The sequence below is a fragment of the Phlebotomus argentipes genome, unplaced genomic scaffold (assembly GCF_947086385.1).
Source record: "Phlebotomus argentipes unplaced genomic scaffold, Phlebotomus argentipes genome assembly contig_39, whole genome shotgun sequence".
Lineage (NCBI taxonomy): Eukaryota > Metazoa > Arthropoda > Insecta > Diptera > Psychodidae > Phlebotomus > Phlebotomus argentipes.
In genome coordinates this window covers 502,421-519,857 of record NW_026776182.1, presented here as the reverse complement: position 1 = coordinate 519,857, position 17,437 = coordinate 502,421, and the positions used below count along the sequence as shown (strand labels likewise).

General features: G+C 41.3%; 3 protein-coding genes across 3 annotated transcripts; all 3 read right to left on the bottom strand.

The window, feature by feature from the left end:
• Positions 1-12,853: 12,853 nt before the first annotated feature.
• LOC132263637 (chromobox protein homolog 1-like) lies at positions 12,854-14,913 on the bottom strand. Its single transcript, XM_059763526.1, has 5 exons — positions 14,739-14,913; positions 14,522-14,626; positions 14,315-14,441; positions 13,895-14,044; positions 12,854-13,827 (listed from the first exon to the last, which is right to left on the bottom strand). Exons 2-5 carry the CDS (start codon positions 14,609-14,611, stop codon positions 13,661-13,663), a joined length of 534 nt encoding a protein of 177 aa, XP_059619509.1. The 5' UTR covers positions 14,612-14,626; positions 14,739-14,913; the 3' UTR covers positions 12,854-13,660.
• A 55-nt stretch (positions 14,914-14,968) lies between these two features.
• On the bottom strand, positions 14,969-16,639 carry LOC132263619 (N-acetylglucosamine-6-sulfatase-like). Its single transcript, XM_059763449.1, has 3 exons — positions 16,495-16,639; positions 15,346-16,440; positions 14,969-15,278 (listed from the first exon to the last, which is right to left on the bottom strand). The coding sequence occupies exons 1-3, from the start codon at positions 16,621-16,623 to the stop codon at positions 15,006-15,008; spliced, it is 1,497 nt and encodes a 498-aa protein (XP_059619432.1). The 5' UTR covers positions 16,624-16,639; the 3' UTR covers positions 14,969-15,005.
• A 63-nt stretch (positions 16,640-16,702) lies between these two features.
• Positions 16,703-17,220, bottom strand: LOC132263620 (uncharacterized). The gene is made up of 2 exons (XM_059763450.1): positions 17,049-17,220; positions 16,703-16,909 (listed from the first exon to the last, which is right to left on the bottom strand). The coding sequence occupies exons 1-2, from the start codon at positions 17,114-17,116 to the stop codon at positions 16,813-16,815; spliced, it is 165 nt and encodes a 54-aa protein (XP_059619433.1). The 5' UTR covers positions 17,117-17,220; the 3' UTR covers positions 16,703-16,812.
• Positions 17,221-17,437: the final 217 nt, after the last annotated feature.

The window sequence follows — 17,437 nt, the reverse complement described above, 5'->3', positions numbered from 1 at the left end:
CCAACGGCAATTTCTAAGGATTTTCTGGCGTTTCTGGTGTTCTTTAACTGCTGGCGGCGCTTCCGTAATCGCGGTTTATGCTGAGGCTTTTCATCGTTTTCATCGGAGTCCATTGGATGCCATTAGCAATAACCATGGCCACATCGAGCTGGGGTTAGTCGTGTTTGTTTTCTGTGAGAGTTACCAGCACGCAACATAAATCCTCGTGCGAAAGGAGGACATCATGGGGGTGTGAAGAGGTGGAAGGCAAAAGTGGTTCACCAATTTAACGCGATGAGGCTTTGCATACAACCACATTACACCATTCACCTCTAAACTGAATGCATGAAAGGAGTCGTTAGCAATTTCCCAGTTCCATTTGCTGGCGAACACGGAGATGCTAAAGGGCGATTTACACACTCGCATAGCGATAATTCCGATAGTGGATAAATTTATGGCGAAAGTTCCGTTAAAATTAAAGTTGTAATTTTTTGCCACAACTGTCTATATTTGAGCATGTTTTCAAGCACGACAAGAAGAAGACCAAATGCAACAAGTGTGCGTTCAAATGTAACTCTAAATTCTGCTAAGCTAGAAATGCTGAATCTTCCAATCAAGCAAAGAGCTGAGGTTTTAGTAAATTCACATTCAAATGCACACTGTGAGTCACATACTCTTGCCACACAATTCTAACATTTCCTGCACGGATTTCTTGGAAATCCAACGGAGAATTCCAAGGTAAAGACGTGAAGTGCCAAGAAATAATCCCCAATGGAAACGTGCTATAAATGCTCAATCAGAAATGTTTGATATTTCACTTGAGGCACACAGGAAAGAATGAAAAAGGTTTCAATCAGGAGCAATTTAGGTGAAAATTTCGCTCATTTCATGCTAAATTTTTAATCGTGATTTCCCTCTCGACACCAATCATGGCATACAAAAGAGCTACAAGATATGAAGGATATTGAATTCTGTAGCGAGAACCATTTGTCTGACGAGAGGGATTTTCTGGATGGAGTGGAAAAGTCAATTACACTCGTTTTGAGAAAATCAATTTTCTTCAGACACTTCATTTATCTCATAAATACTAAATGCTCACGAAAATCATAATAGCTATGCTTGTAGCATCCTGTCTGGGATATGGAACAAAAGGTGGCGTATTTTGAGAGATGGAAGAATGTGAGGAAAGAAATGAATTGAAATTCCCTCGGAAGGAAGTTACACGAGAATTCATTCAATTGCAAAACTCTGTGTGAAACTTTGCAATAAAAGTATTTATTAAATGAAAAAGAAACTTTTCGGCTTTCTCTTTTGGGGAAACCTGAGCCGTTTCAGCTGCAAGAATGGCTATTGAGAGGTGTGTTTGATGGTGGTGGAAAAAAAGAAGCAACACGCTGAAAGTTTGGAATTTCTGCTAAAAATAAATATAATACATTCTCCGGGCGTGCAAGTATAAGAGTGCGCATTAAAGAGAATTTATAGAGCCATTGTTAATTATATGGACAAAAAATTCGTGAGGGCTTTCAAGGGATGATAGAAGTACCTGTTTATTGGGCTTTTCGCATTCTTAGCCATCACGGGAAGCTTTTATTTTACGTTCATTCGCCACTGTTATACAGCGCCGATAAAATTTTAATTAAAGCTTGATTCAGGGCAACGGCGAGCACATAAATTTCTATTGGAAACACTTGCAATTAATCGAATGTAAATGACATTGGAGGATTGTAATGGCTCAGACTGGATGGGCGAAAGCTGAGCTCCAAGTGTGTAACGAATACCAATCGAGCAAAGTTGTGCCTCATTTGAATAACTTTTCGCCACCTTTTCCCTAAATCACCCATAAATTCCTGTGTGAAATACGACCAGTGGGAGATTCAATAAAGCCCGCCTGATCCTTCGGTCATTTGAGGAGTCACACGGCAATTTGAGCAACAATCTGTGGGGAACACGAGCGGCGAAAGGTCATGAAACACATCCACCGTTTGTGCTCGTCAGGTGTGCGACTTCGTGTCAGAATCCGTTTTTCCTTCCCTCCAACACAATTGGCGACAATAATTGTGTATCGCCACAAATATGCTCCATTGAATTTACGCTATGAGAATCATATATCGAAAATGGAGTGGAAATTTCTTTCTCTCCCACACCAAATAGCGCGAGCTATCGATTGAAACACGGATAGTGCGACTGAATTGAGTGGGAAAGAAGGAAAATATGTCTGTGGGAAGTAAATTGATTTTCAGGATTATTTACACACATTCTAGAGCGCCGATTAAGGGTAGAAAGTGGTGCTGTTTGACCGTTCATCCACACAGTATTCTCTCTCTTGACAGAGAGAGAAAGAGAAATGGAATTCAATGGTGTTCCACTGAGCGGGGAAATAAATAAAACACCTGCTATATGGAAATCGTGAACTTACATCAAATAGCTGAACGCAAGAGATTGAAATCAATCTTGGCAAATCCCCATAAGCCCGAATTTAATGCCTATAGAAGGTTCTTTCTGTCTCCCTTCTCGATGCTCGCTTGTAGCACATTTAATGTATGTAAATAGAATTTGGTAAGAACACAGAGAAGATGTCCTTTCTCACAGTGCGATGAAGAAATTCATAGAACAAACTATAAATACGTACGATATCTCAGCTTTAACAGCGATTTAAGGAGTGTTTTGCACATTCTGCATTTCAAAATTTGAAATTCAACTACATTTTGCTGTGTGTTTTACTCTAAGACTATAGATTTTAATCTGAAAGGACGTGATAAGTGAACGCCAAGGCTAGCTTCACAATAATTAGGCACATAAATTAGGCAGTTCACATAAATTTTTTCAAAAAATATACAGAGATAGATGCCGATCAAGGTGCGAAATTTGACGCCAGGCTTCGCCCAACTCAAATTAGGTTAACAAATGTTCCTTATGGAGCAATAATAGACTGTGCGGAACCTATAATTTGTTGCCTGTATAAAAATCTTTGATAATATCGTGGCGAGTTGTGTAATTTTGAACAGGAAACGAGAGCAAACAGTGAGCAAAAGAAACTTTAATGCCACCGGAGAATTGCTGACTGAGGAAAGTTTAGTGAAATAAATTTCATGCGATTAATTTCATCCGGGGTGCGGGTTTGGATTAATAGTAAATTAAAACACATTTCAGGTACATTTCTGTTTGTCTTCTGGCATCCACAGGGAGGATTTCGTGCTATGAATCAACTCCGCCGGGGAAGAAGTTAATATTCAATTAGAACAATTACAAGGAAGAAAGCCAGCAAACTGTGTGCATAAGACATTCGATGGGGGAGAAAGAGAAAGTGAAGACCAAATGGACATGGCTTTAAGCTTTCGTGTCTCAACCATAATTAATTTGCTTTATTTGCCGTATAATTTTTCCATTTTCCACACGAATTTTCCCACCACTGCTACAATGAAATGTACCTCGATTTATAATTTATGAAAATTAAATTCATTTTTCAAATCTCAAGACGTCAGCTCTCCCTGTTTCTCACTTTTCCCATCTTGCGTTTTTCTTCTCGCCACTTCTTTTCACTGCCAGAGCAGCATCAGCGCGAGGTTTCCATCTGCTCACCATTGTTTCCTCAACCATTTCTCAGCAGCCACTCTCCCTTTGGCGCCTTGACTGATGAGAAATTTAAGATTTACCAAACAATATGAATCATCAATCCATCTTCTTTCCCTGTACATTTGATGTTGCTATTTATTAAAGTGGCAAATTGAGATTTCCAACCTCGCGCGCACAAACACTCTGCAGACCAAGTGAAGGTGGAGTAATATTGACGGGGCGGCGAAGGGAAAAAGTCTGACAGAAATCCACTAACAAATTGAATATATTCAACATTCATGGAATTTGTGTATGTCAAAGTCACAAACAATTTCCGTTCTAAGAGGAAATTTCATATTCAATTTGCTCTCATCATTTACTCATGCCACCCATGGCAAAACTCTGTCACTCCCAACACAATTACATGTAGATTTGTATTTTTTGCTAAATTATGTCACTATTGCCGCAGACAGGTTTATTCTAGGTGTCAAGCTGTGCAATTATTAATTTGATTTGGTAACTCAGACACCCAGAAGTCACGTAATAATGCTACAAGAATATAGAGTCATCATAAGAGCTTCCTGAAGCTCTTCAAGCTAGAATCAAAGTCAAAAGGGCAATAATTACAACATATGCAGAAACAGGACATCTAGCATGGCTCGTGATGTTCATTTCATTCAAAATGTACTACATTGAAAAATGTATCCAACGTGAGTGCCAAATTGATCATTTCGGGGAAATGATTGGGAAAAAGTTGCCAACACAGAGTATCGCGATGGCATGATATGAAAAATGGTACCTCAAGTTTTCCAATTTAACTGAAAATGATATACCTATATAGCGCAACTTCAGCGCGGCGTGAGGGTGAGTGTGTGAGGAAGATAGAAATGTAAGGGGATTGTATGTGACACGGGTGTTAAGGATGCTGTGAAGACATAAAAATGAAATTAATTTCTCAAGGATAGTGGGTGCTTTTGCCCCTTGTATGACTCCGAGAGAGAAGCTCAATAAAACACATGAGACTCGTCATCTTTTATGAAATCCCACGACAGTTTTAGAGATTCTATCGTTATGCACGTCCCAGTAATCCCTATAAATCCACCATTGCACGAAGCGGGGTGGGCAATCTTAGTGTGAAAAGTGTATGAAGAGGTGAAGAATATCCCGGAGCGCCGAGGGTGGGCTAAAGATCCTCAAGCTGTGCGCGCAAATGGGAGTTGATGGAGATGAACTCACAATTTTCACACATGGAAGGAAGCCCAATGACGGCGTGTGAAGCACAACCGGGTGCTCTTCTCAATTCTTGTGTCGCAGCACCAAGATGAAAAATTATTCCCGAATCAAACAGTGTATGGTGACAGATTTGATTTGCATAAATGAATTTAGACACAAAATCCCGCATCTCTGCGAGACTCCCCAAAACCAGGTTGGCGCGTCTCACCTCATTTTATGTCCTTGGCGCCATGTCAAATGGGTGCCAGAAAATTCTATAGCCTTATTGCTGAAAGATGAGAAATTCTCCAGCCACATCAACAATTACTCCCCTTTCCACGCCTCGCGACTTGCCTTTTGCTCCCCTGTCGAGTTTATACTGCACAGAAAGTTGTGCTTTAATACTTTCTCTGCGCCAACCCACCGTCACCACGCTTGAATAAGGAGAGTGCTTTGAAATTGGGACGAAATGGACATAAAAAGACGAACTCAAGTCTGTCACACAGAGAAACGTGCGTCTTCAGCATCTCACGCCAAGTGCGAGAGCTCAAAGAATTGGGAGAGCAAATTAAATTCACTCAGGTACTTTCACGGGCACTACAATACCAAAGGGCGTGTGAAAGACCTCTCTGAATGTTATCGGGAATGTATAGCAGAAGAAATTACGTCCTATTAAACAAAGAGGAACGCGCCAAGAGTGATTGTATCCATAGTCACCCTCCGCGACACTTAATAATTGTTCAATAAATTCAATAGCATTTATCTGCACACTCCACCTTCGATGTCTTTCCAATGATCTACCACACCCCCGCCACTGTTCCCGGGGCGATATCGCCAAAGTGGCTGGGAAACACAGAGGAAAAAGCACAACTATGAGCGAGAGGAGTCATTAATCAATCTGGCGAGAGCTTATACAAATTACCGTCACATCTCCAGCATCTGCAGGAGATTTTCATCACTCTTCGCTCCACATAGGAACTTCTTGGAATAATTACTTAAAATTTTAATCACCGACGAATTCACGAAACCATCCTCACACCCCGCAACCACTTTGTGGGCTCAATCGCAAGCACAGTCACTCCTTTTACCGCCCACGCTGCGATGGTGTGCTGAAGCATCGTGGAACTTCATCATCGTCAACACGGCAAATTACCACTGTTCGAATGATGTATCGGTGGAGGAAAGGAGATTTTATAGACCTCAAATGGCAAGCACCTTTAGCAATTTCCGACCTGCAGATGAGCAACAATGCCGCATAATCACCACTCACACCATCTTATCAGCCATTCATAAGTGCCACACAGTTATCATTATTTCTCACTCACTTCAATTTGCTCCACAAACATTGCTTCTGGGCCGAGATTCTTGGGGTGTGTGCAAAATTTATACACCTTTGGCAGAAGCGCCACATCGTCAGTATTCATATGGCTTCACACTAAATGATAATATACTGAGGTAAATTAATAAGTAATGGCAATTTATCTTCGAGAAGACTCCCATTATCACTTGCACCCATAAATTTCCCCATGGATTATTGCTTTTCACGTACAACAGTCTTACAAGCCGGATTTTACCCCTAGAGTTGTACTTTTCCACGTTAAAGATACATATTTCGGTTGTGGAATTTAAGAGGAATCATTGGAATTTTCTTAGTCAATTTTATGGAAAACATTTGGACATTGTTAAAAATAAAATACTACTACTCTACTCAATATTCAGATGAAAATTTGAAAAATTTCTTCCCAAAGTTACGAGTCTAAATATGAAGATTTTCCTACACAATTTCATTAAAATTCTGTAAGTGTTTGTGATTCTGAAGCGTATTTTTCATTCAAAATAGCTTCACTCTCCTCGCTGACTTTCATTAATCATACTGTTTATATGTTTCAGAAACACACTCTTTGAAATGCATGACCATAAAAGTCTCTCTCTTCCACATCAATTTGCATTGCTCCCGATCATACTCTAGAAAAGCTTGCGATCAATTTCTCAACACCTCAGACGCGCAATAATACACACAACACGTAGGAGTTGCGGGGCGGAAAAGAACATGAAGGGTAGCAATTGAAGGCTTAATATTATTAAATATGTTCAGGGATTTTAGGTGGAAATCCTCTTTCACGTAATTCACCATTGTTTCCCAGCTTTCTTTCACGGTCGCTGAGCATCCAGAGGCACATCCATAATACATTCACTCTGGGAATTTTGAGGGGCGAGTGTTTAATCAAAGGATAAGGAAAGGGTGGAAAAGATGAATACCAATTGAGGAGTTGCGGCGAGAGTTTGTTCAATTCCCGCTGCTTCCGTCTCAGCAGAAATGATACATTGCAATTTCATCCCGAGGTGGAAGATTCGTCTGACCTCAAGTCCTTGAGTGGCGGCGAACCAACTGCTCCTCCGAGTCCTCTCTCAGTCCAACTCTGGTGGCTCCCAACTTGAATTCACCATTCCGCAGTGTCGGATTTTCAGCAAATCTGCTTCGGGGCTGATATGAATATTCCCCATCTGTGCATTGAAATGCTGTGGCTTTGCAATCTTCCCAGCTCCTATTCACCAATCTAAAATAGCTCTTCACATTACACACTATAATCCTCGATTCTGGAGGAAGAAAGACTTGCAGATCTTGTTAATCCGCAATTCATGCATCAAAAGAACTGTCCATTGCGGATAAGAGACTGAAGATATGGCGAAAGAATGGATATGCAAAGTTAAAACTTGTGAATTTGCTCGACAAAAGGTGTGTAAAGAATGCAAAATTATGGAGATAAAAATTGGGTTAAAAATGTTCGGAAAGAAAGCTAATCATAAATTAAATCTCCTTGAGTGCTGAATTAACATTTCTGTTATTCCCCTTTGACGCAATTTCCAACGCTTTTTTTTGTAGACAAACAAAGCGTCATCGTTTTGGCTGTATCGAAACCTGTGTATAGCAATTAAATGAATTTCCACAGGTAAATTTTGTTGTTTTCGTAAGCAAAAAAATGCGGAAAAAGTGGAAACAAGAGGCAAAGTTGGGGATGTTTAGAATAAATTTCTTGCCAAGGGTAGAATTCTCTAAGATCTCTTCTCTCTTGCCTATTTAAATTAAATGGTATCGTGGAAGGAGAGAAAGAAAGCAAAACGAAATGGAGATTTTTTTTGAGGAAGAGAAACAGATATCTTGCGTATAGAAATACTCCTGAGAGAAATACTTGGCATATCTCACTAGGATTCGCATTTCGAGTGAATGTGCATAGTGAAATATGAGAAAGTTGCCATGGAATTGGATTGTTGAGTACAAGATATCATATCAAATGCCACGAATAGGCCTAAAAGCGAAGAGGAAATGTAGCTGAAAGCAATATTGAGTTAAATTGGATTACAAAATAACATTATAAGATTCTCCTGACGAAAATCCATTCGTCAAGTTCATTGCACAAACCTTTCACGAGCTTCACGAAATTTTCAATCGCTTTTGCACTCTCTGGGGAAAAGCGGAGTCGTAAATTTTACTCGTATATGGCTATTGACTCTAACAATTGCCCCGTGCAATCGCAGAAAAGAATTCATTCCATGCGGTCAATGGAATTTCTATGCTTTCATCCTTCGAGGTCAGAAGGTGTGAAAGAGCAATACGAAGCAATTCGAATGAAGGATTGTTCTATAAAACACTTTTCAGCTATTCAGGACAATTTTGCACTGTAAAATTGTATTTTCTGGGAACAACATTCTTCAAGCTCTTGAAAATTTCTCTGCACACTTTGCCTCTCCTTGCGTCAATGCTCCAAATCTTCAATCTTACAACCAGGAGTATAAACTTGAACTTTATGGCTTTCCAGAGTCAATTTTCTACCTTTCGCCCATTTATATTTTGTGTAGTATCTCCAGCAATAATCTGGAGAGAACGGTGAAATCCTTCATTCTATTCACCGTGCGGATCTGCATATTCCCCTAAGAGGGTGGTTGACTCAACAGTAGCAGAACTTGTAGCAGAATGAGCCAGAGAGTGCGAGAGAGGCAAAAAACGTGCTCAGAATTACTGACTTCGATTATCGTCTTGCAAGTGGAATTTATTGAGCAAGTTGTGCTGTTTGAATTTGTGAAAGCCAAAATTAGATTTTTACCATCAAACCATGGCGAATTTTCCTTCTTTCAACCCTCCGTGAGCGTTTTCTGGCTTCGCCATTTATCATTTGCCATTTTGTGTGTGCGCCAAAGCTGTGTGAAATTCGCGGCCCGACTTGACTCATCAATTCAAATATTCATCATTAGGCAGATGTTTGTACCTTTTGGCGGACGCCAACATAAGTTCCCCATTTTATTCGCCCATATAATTGGCCAATTTCGGCCCGCGCCCAGATTTGCCTGATGTCGTACAAAAGACTGATGTTCATCCATTAAATTCATTTCCTATGCCATTTGCACGTTGAAATGTAATTAATTTAAGTAATTAACTTGTGAATTTCGGCAAGATTTAATTGAAATTCTTCACTCATGATCCCACAAAGAGGAAATCCGCCTTCACTTCACTCTCATTACTTGCTAATGTTTCTTGATCTCTCTCAGAGAATTTGCGGAAATGAGAAATTCTTCGGATGATATTCATGAAAAGGCTCAATGTGCCATAAGAAATGTGTTGGCGAATTCACATAATCGAAGATTTGATGGCACAAAAGAGGGTTAATCAACGTCATTCGGGATCACTGAAGGAGTCCTCAATCAGCTCAACTCGAGAGTGTCATCTGGATGACCATAAATTACTCTCTGCACTCCTTGGGAATTTTATTCTTCCCACTTATGACCATTCATCAGAGTCGCACAGTTCAATTACGGTCAAGCATTGTGGCCCAGCACGATGCTTCACATCCATCGCAGACGCTCGCTCACCCCCAAACAACCCCTCTTGCGTCACTCCGTCAATTGGAATCCGTGCAAGTGCACCAAACAGAGATGTGGAATGTGCCGTGAATGGTCACTTCATTGTTGTCATCGTGAAATCTCATCAGCTTAAGTTGTATGTGGGCAATCTGAGCTATCGCGCCCAACTTTGCCCTTCAGACTCTGCGGTGAGTAATTAAGGACTCCACATGGTTGGCTTAATGTTTGATGTTGAATTAACAATCACTTCTAGTCCCTTTGCGCTTTCGGCCATTTCAACACAAATTTTTAGCTTTCACCCCTCGCAAATGAGGATTTATCGTGCTCTTTCCCTCTCTATAGCTCACCCTTGCGTGGTTTTTCCCCCGATTTTCACCGTTTGTGGTCAGGTTCAAGGGCCTTATTTGCCGACAGAGAATTTTCTTCATGGTTTCAAGATGTTACGCGAATAGCACTCCAATTATTGTTAATCTCAAATGTTCCCCTCAATCCCGGAAAACAGGACGACAATCCAGAGAACGTTTTAATTGTGCCATCACAAGTCCTGTGTATCATCACGCCCACACATTTGCGCTTCGAATCTCCACGGTGGGCACACAATTTCTCTCCTGAATTCAATTTGTCGATTTGTGTGGCAGTGGAAAAATCCGAATAGAAAAATTTGCAAAAGTAATTAAAGTGCAAGCAAAACAGGAACTGTTGAATTTGATCAGCGGGTGAGATTTTACTGTGGATTCGTACGACCAGAGCAAATTGATAGTCGAGCCAGTGCAGGTTTCATAGTCGCACGGATGCAAGAATCCATCTATTAATTTTCTTGCAGGGTCGTGCCGAATGGGCACAAGTTGTACATACACTTCGACATCAGCTATGCAAAGTGCCATGAAGAGCAAACGATGAAGGCAAATTGGAAAATGAAGCCGATAATTAGGAAGTGCACTCAACTACTCAACTCCATGACTTTCCAATCAACCCCACCGCCTTTTTCTCATAAATTTAATTTAACCAGCAAATTCGAAGTTCTGCCAAGTGAATTTCCATCAACTTGAGGTTCTTCTGATTGACTGTAATTATATCAGTAAATTCACCTGGCAATTTGCAGTCTTGCAGAAAAATTCAGTGCATAAATAAAAACTAATGAAACATCATTTATCCTGAAATTTAAATTCCTTGTTAAATCGTGCTTTCTTATCTCTTATAGCACAAAAGCAAACTCCAAAAGCTTAATTTCCTGCTATTTTATAGCGTTAACTGAATGAATGATGCACACTTAATTTTCTCTTTTAAATCTGACTTTATTAAATGCAGAACAAAAATAAAATCCTCGAATTGTCTTTGATTAAAATTTCCTCTAAAGACCTGAGTTTAGAAATCAGAGAAAAATCATATTTAATCTTTGTAATTCCACTTCCGACATTACACGTTTCAGGAGTTAGGAAACAACAAAGACTCAATTGCTTTCTATTTGAATTCGTATTGTTAGCCTGTAAGGAAGTTTGATGACTAAAAGCACTCAAATAGTGACAATACATTGTCAACAAAAAGTTAATAACAACGTGTCAAGGAATAATTTCGAATTCCTAATAGCTTTCCAGACCTGGAAAAGTTGAATAGTGAATTCATGACAGAATGAGACACGCTGACAGTGAAGGCAATTTGAAATTTGTCCCCGGCGATTAGGCCAAATTATTTTATTTAGAATGTCATCAAACTTTTCTCATCACTTTTGTGTGTATACACATGAATGTACATACGCATATATTATGTATTTCTTTGAGAGCAAAACTTTTCTTGCTTTTGTGCTGTGCTCAATGGTAATTTTCACTGTTTGTTATTGCTTTTCGTGTGTTGTTCTTTTTCCCATTTCCACTCGATTTTGTGATTGTTTCGGAGCCGTATTTCCACGATATCCTCTCCATCCCTCCCGCAAAGCGCCCACAAATGCGAATCCAAACGGTGTTTCACACTGATAATGCTGCCTTTAATCTGTGCACTTCTTCACAAAATACAATAACAGCAGACGAGGGGATTTTATATTGTGAGGGAAAATCACAGTATGAAAATTCAGTCTCAAGAAAACCACCCTCGAGTCAGGCCTCGAAGAGTTTAATTGTGTGAATAAATGCCTCCCTTATCTGTACAATTTAAGCAACTTTGCTGCGCAATGCATAAAATTACAATGTAAATGGGATTTCAGGGGGAGGAAGACGGCCACATGACGCTCATAAATCAGAGATTAATCACACTTGTCCATGCCAAAGACGCTGCACTTGCCGCTGCCAGAAAGCAATTACCAAAAATGTGAGGAATGCAGTTGCAGCCGCGCAAAAAAGCCTGCATGAATTTCTCTAGGTGGAAATTTGTCCGCTAATGTCTTCAGAAAGTGATAAAAGTCAACAAATTCGCTTTACTCGCCTTTCCTTCTCGCCATTTGATTTATGGAGAGTGGCGTAAAAAATATGCTGCAGAAAAGCACTCAAAGAGCAAACTTCCGGCTGCGAAAGAGAGCAAAGTGTTCGTGAAGAGAAGCGCATAAAAAGGGAAAAAGCTTGTGGAATGGCATAATTTAGAGATGAGTGTGAATTTTATCATCTGCCAGGAGAAATTGACGAGTTTCGCAAATTAGAGCAATGATTTCTGAATCACTTTTGAACTTAATTTCTCTCCACTCTGTTTATAATGTTACCAAAATCTTTGGAGAAATCCAATTTCCACAGCAATAAATTGTGGAATGCTCCATTTAAAAAATAGTAACATTTCAAAATTGAATTATAATTTGATTGAGCGCCCCAGAAATGGCAAATGCAAACATGCTGAAGACGATGTATCACGAAAGGCTGAAGATGTTGTGTGTCTTTAGGCCACACGATGTGACTTGAATCGAAATGTGCGCCACCCTTTCGTGTCCCCCGCCCTTTGTCTACCCATTTTGCGCCCACACTCGCGATAAAGGTTCGTGGAAGAGTCGCAAGAGGACAAATTGATTGCTGAGAGGATTCTGGACGTCAAATCACTGATCAATTCTGTCAGCGAATTAACTCTTCAGCGGAGAAAAACAATGCGCCGCGATTGGAATTCCGATGAGGCGAGGGAAAAGTGGCTTATCAATATTTGATTACTCTCCAAACCACAAAGATAAATATTTTGATACTATGAACTGGTCAAGATACCAATATTTCAATTTGCTGATGTGGAAATAATTAAATATTCGATATTTTTCTGTATTAAAATGTCTAACTCTTTACATACTTAAAATTGCGTGAAATTTTGACAAAAATTGCATTAAGTTGGGTCGAAAGTAATCCTAATATAAGAAAACTTGTAAAACATGACTTCATGACTATAAGAATTTATCAAAATGTGACGAATATGTGAATAATTCTTCTTTATAATATCAGATAATTCATTATTCATCTCAGTTTTACCCTTCAAATTTCCTCAAACTTGTACGTTGTATTGATTTGCCTTCGAATCAGCCAAAGAGATATGATGAAATGTCTTTTCTCACTTGAATTCTCATTTCATGGATGGAAAAATCGTTTTAATCTCCTTATTATGATCCTACAAAAATATCTCCAAGAATATTTCATTCCTTAACCGCTAAAAAAATCTTTAAAATGTTAAACACTGAGAAGAATTTCCAATTGAAAAGCACGATTCTCGCGAATGGGCATGGAATCCAGTAAAAAGACAAATCTATTCAAGAGTACATATCTTATTATTCATATATTATGTAATTAAGAGAACTGAATTTACTGAAAAGTGTCCATTGTGAAAATCATCATTTCTCAATCATCTGTTATTCGACAGTCGAATCTCTGGTTCAAATCTACATTTTCAAATTCACAAATTTCCTAACACTTGTTAAAATGATTCAAAATTTGCGTCCTTCTCTCTCGATCAAAGATCATTTCATTGGAAACCCGCCACACGGACAAGTTATGCGGAATAGTAAACCTAATTTTATATATTTCTTTAAAGTATCTCTTACGCTGAAACTGAAGAAAAATCAGATTTTGCTTTACCGTCGACTTGGCCGGTCTCTCCCGCGCGTCTCCCCTTAATTCTCCTCAATCGATGGTGTGTGCCAAGTCAGGCGTTCCTCATAGAACTGGATGACAATATGAGGACATCTCACATTCGCTTGTTTGGAAGGAACTAGATCGGCCTCGTCTGTGTCCTTCCACTTCATCAAGAACATAAGCTCGCCGGAAGTGTCCGTGGCTCCTGGTGGATTAGAAAGCACACTATTAGCACACCATCCACTAAGATCCTCATCCTCCGGAAGACTCACCGAGAATCCTATCGGGCTCCAACCCTTTGTCGAATCCCTGCAGATTCGAGCTCTTCTTCACGTCCTTCTTCTTGGCGGCCGGCTGTTTTGTTTCGGTCGCTGGTGGAGTGGAGGTTTTTCGTTTTTTGCTTTCTGATTCCTTCCGTCCCGCTGCAAGAGATGAGATAAGTGGTCCAAAAGTGAATGCGAAGCTCGCGAGTCGAATAAAATCAATACAACGATTACAGCGCCATCTCGACTATTTGTTTGCATAAAAAGTCCCGCAGCATCTCCACCCTATTGGCGCCCCCAGAGACCCACAAAATGCCGCCAAGACGCTCTAATGCACTCTCTGACACCACTCGCCACCCCCTTGATGGCACACAATCCACCGGAGGTGACAAAATACGCACCAGACGCGTGTTTATCCGCCATACATACCTTCCTTCTCCCTCTTTTGCCTTTGTTCCTCAAACGCCTGAATCAGGTCTGGGCAGTCGAGATTCTCTTCTGGCTCCCAAGTGTTGTCGTCCGAGGAGTATCCCTTCCATTTCAGGTAGTACTCCACCTTCACGCCGGGCGCGAGCATGGCGGAAAAAGAGACGCATTAGCCGGGGAGTTGGGGCATCGGAACTGTCATGGACTCACCTTTCCACCGCGCACTCGGCGGTCCAACACCTTCTCCACCGAGTATTCCTCCGTCTCCTGCGGTTCCGGAGAGTCCCCTTTCTTGCTCATCTTCCACTGCGGTGCCTGAAACGGCGAAAATACGCGTGAAAAACACCAACAACCAAGGCGCCTCCGCAAGTGTAAGGTTATGAGGCATTTTCACCAAATTACACCAATCCCCCACACTTTCGCTCACCTCTGGCGAACTAATTGCAATATCCGTTTAAGTCACAACACAATTGGCGTGTTTTTGCACAGAGAGCGTCCTTTAAACCGCGGAAAAACTCTTATTTTTTAGTCCGGTCGCCCTTGGCGTCTTTGCGTCGATGGAATTTACAGTGTGAACATAGCCGTGGGATGAGCTTATGGCCGCAGCCAACTTCAGTCTGACGGTGATTTTAAAATTTCTCCCGCCCTAAACACAAATGATAGTGAGAATTTGTTTATTGGTAATCTCTGGGCTTTATCTGCTGTGATAAGCGCGACACGTGGGACCAATGCATGTGGTGAGGTTCTTAAGCACCAGAGAATAGATGGCACGTTCCGATGGGAGCATCTCAAAAGCCAGATTGTGCATCTGATACGGATCTGATAAAAGATCATAGGCCTCAGCAAAGTGCTGTGAGTCGCGGAATTCACAGTACAGAAAGTCCTTTGCAGAGTCCAGCCGTCTCACGCAGGCATAAGTGTTGTTCTTAGAGTCTTGGCAATGGCAAGCAGCATCTTCTGTGCATCCCTGAAACCACAAAAAAACATTCAAGTCAATAGAGTTCAGAGAAAACTTTGAAATGTTCACAACTCACGTAAAGCAAAGCACTGTCGCGTCTCTTGCAGGACGGAGAGTGAGATTTGGCATCTGCCTCTCCCCAATACTCAACCAGGAATTGTCTGCTGAAGCTCTGCTGTTCTTCATTTGCCATGAAATCTCTCCGGAAAGATCTGCCATCGAGATTGGCGGGCAGAGGAATTTGAGCCCACTCCAGCATGGTCGGCATGAGATCCAAGAGTAGCACTGGCTGCTGCACGACAGTCTTTGCTGCAATTCCTGGTCCACGGACAACCAAAGGCACGCGAATGTCCGTCTCGTAAGCTTGTCGCTTGTCATATGCCTGAGCAAATTGTCCCACGTGATAACCATTGTCCGACGTGAAGACAATGAAGGTCTGATCTAGTAATTCGCCTTCCTTCAGGATTTTATAGATCCTTTCCACGAGTTCGTCAACTGCCAACAGCGATTTCCAGCGCTTTCGCGTGATTTCATCTAGCTCCGGAAGGACTTCATCGGGCAACCGCGAAGGCTGCATCGTGAGTAGCCAATGCTTGTCCAGACTCCCCGAAGGTTCATTGAAGTTGGGCGTTCTCTTAGCGCGTATTTCAGGGAATTGATTCTCATGCCGTTGAGCAGCTGTCGCAGGAGCGTGAGGAGCTGGTGGCGCGACCATGAGGAAGAACGGCTTGCTCTGGTCGTATTGCTGCAAAAATTCAGCCGATCTCTGCGCTAGGATGTCCGTAAGATATTCGGCTTCATACCGAACCGCCTTTCCGTTCTCCGTGAGAGTGTAGTTGTAATAGACAGAGTTTCCGTGAAGTCCGTGCCAGTGATTCCAGCCAAGAGGCACTTCTGTAGTTTTGTAGTCGTTCAAGTACTTTCCAGCGAAGAAAGTTTCATATCCTCCGGCCTGAAGCTTCATCGGTAGCGTGTTTTTCTCCATAACGTCCCTCCAGAAGCGCCCATAACAACCTCCGGACATTGAGTTATTGATCGTGGCGTGATTGTGAGCATACCTTCCGGTCAAAATCGAAGCCCTCGATGGACAGCAAATTGGCGAGGAGGTGAAAGCATTGATGAAAGTAGCGCCTTCCTTAGCCAAGCACTCCTGGACGCTCTTCATGGGCATCTGCAAAGAGTGAGTTGATGAAAACAGTCTTCTTTTGTTCAGATTTCTACTCACCATGCCATTGAGAACCACATCCTGATCATCAGTGACAATCAGGACAACATTGGGAAGCTTTGCGCAACTTACAAGTGTCCCAAAAACCCAGAAAAGCACACAAATTTGCATCAAATTCACTTTTTCCATGGTTCAAGAGCGCAATTTGCGCTGAAACTGCTGAAATTATTAGCTGAGTCGAAGGTCAAGAGATAAATTGCGTCTCCACACCGCCGGCATAACAAAATTTCTTCGGTCACTCTCGACTATCCGCTCCTTTATTGATTTTCCAACATTTGCACTCGCAACAAATTCTACCCGGAACTGTGATGGGATTTCCTATAGTTTCGGCGCCGGTGGCATTATTTCAAAACCCTGCAATTCCTGGGCAATGCGAACCCCGACGAGGAACAGCGCGTAACTCTTCACAATCGCCCTGGAAGTGCAGAAAAGTACGTGAAAGGGACGCAAGAAAATTTCTGTGCGCGTGTGACACTCCCAAAATGAGGGTTTTCTAGGTTAGGCCAGAGAATACTATGTAGAATGCTATTCCCAAGTTGAATGTGCAATCTTACCAGTGGAATTCATTGTAGTAGATGCCTTTAATCGCATTCAGTATGTTATTACCGCCTTTTTGCACCATTTCTGTGTAAATTTGCCACTTTTCTGCAGCCAAAAACCAAAACAAATCTCCAGAACACCAGCGCCGCTGTTATGCTAGAAGTTGCATGCCCAGTCGCCAGATGAAGTCTTGGCGCTGCTAGCGAATAAGTGGAATTTCCTTTATCAAAGAATTTTCTGATGTTTTCTGGATTTCCCTTCTTAAAGAATAGCAAATCTAGATTGTAATGGAAAGAAAATGTGGAATAAAGTTGATTGTATTCCTTTTTCTCAATTATTTGTGAAATTCATTCAGTTACCCCTATTCGCCACTCGGCGTGCTGATGGTATTCAATTTTCCCAC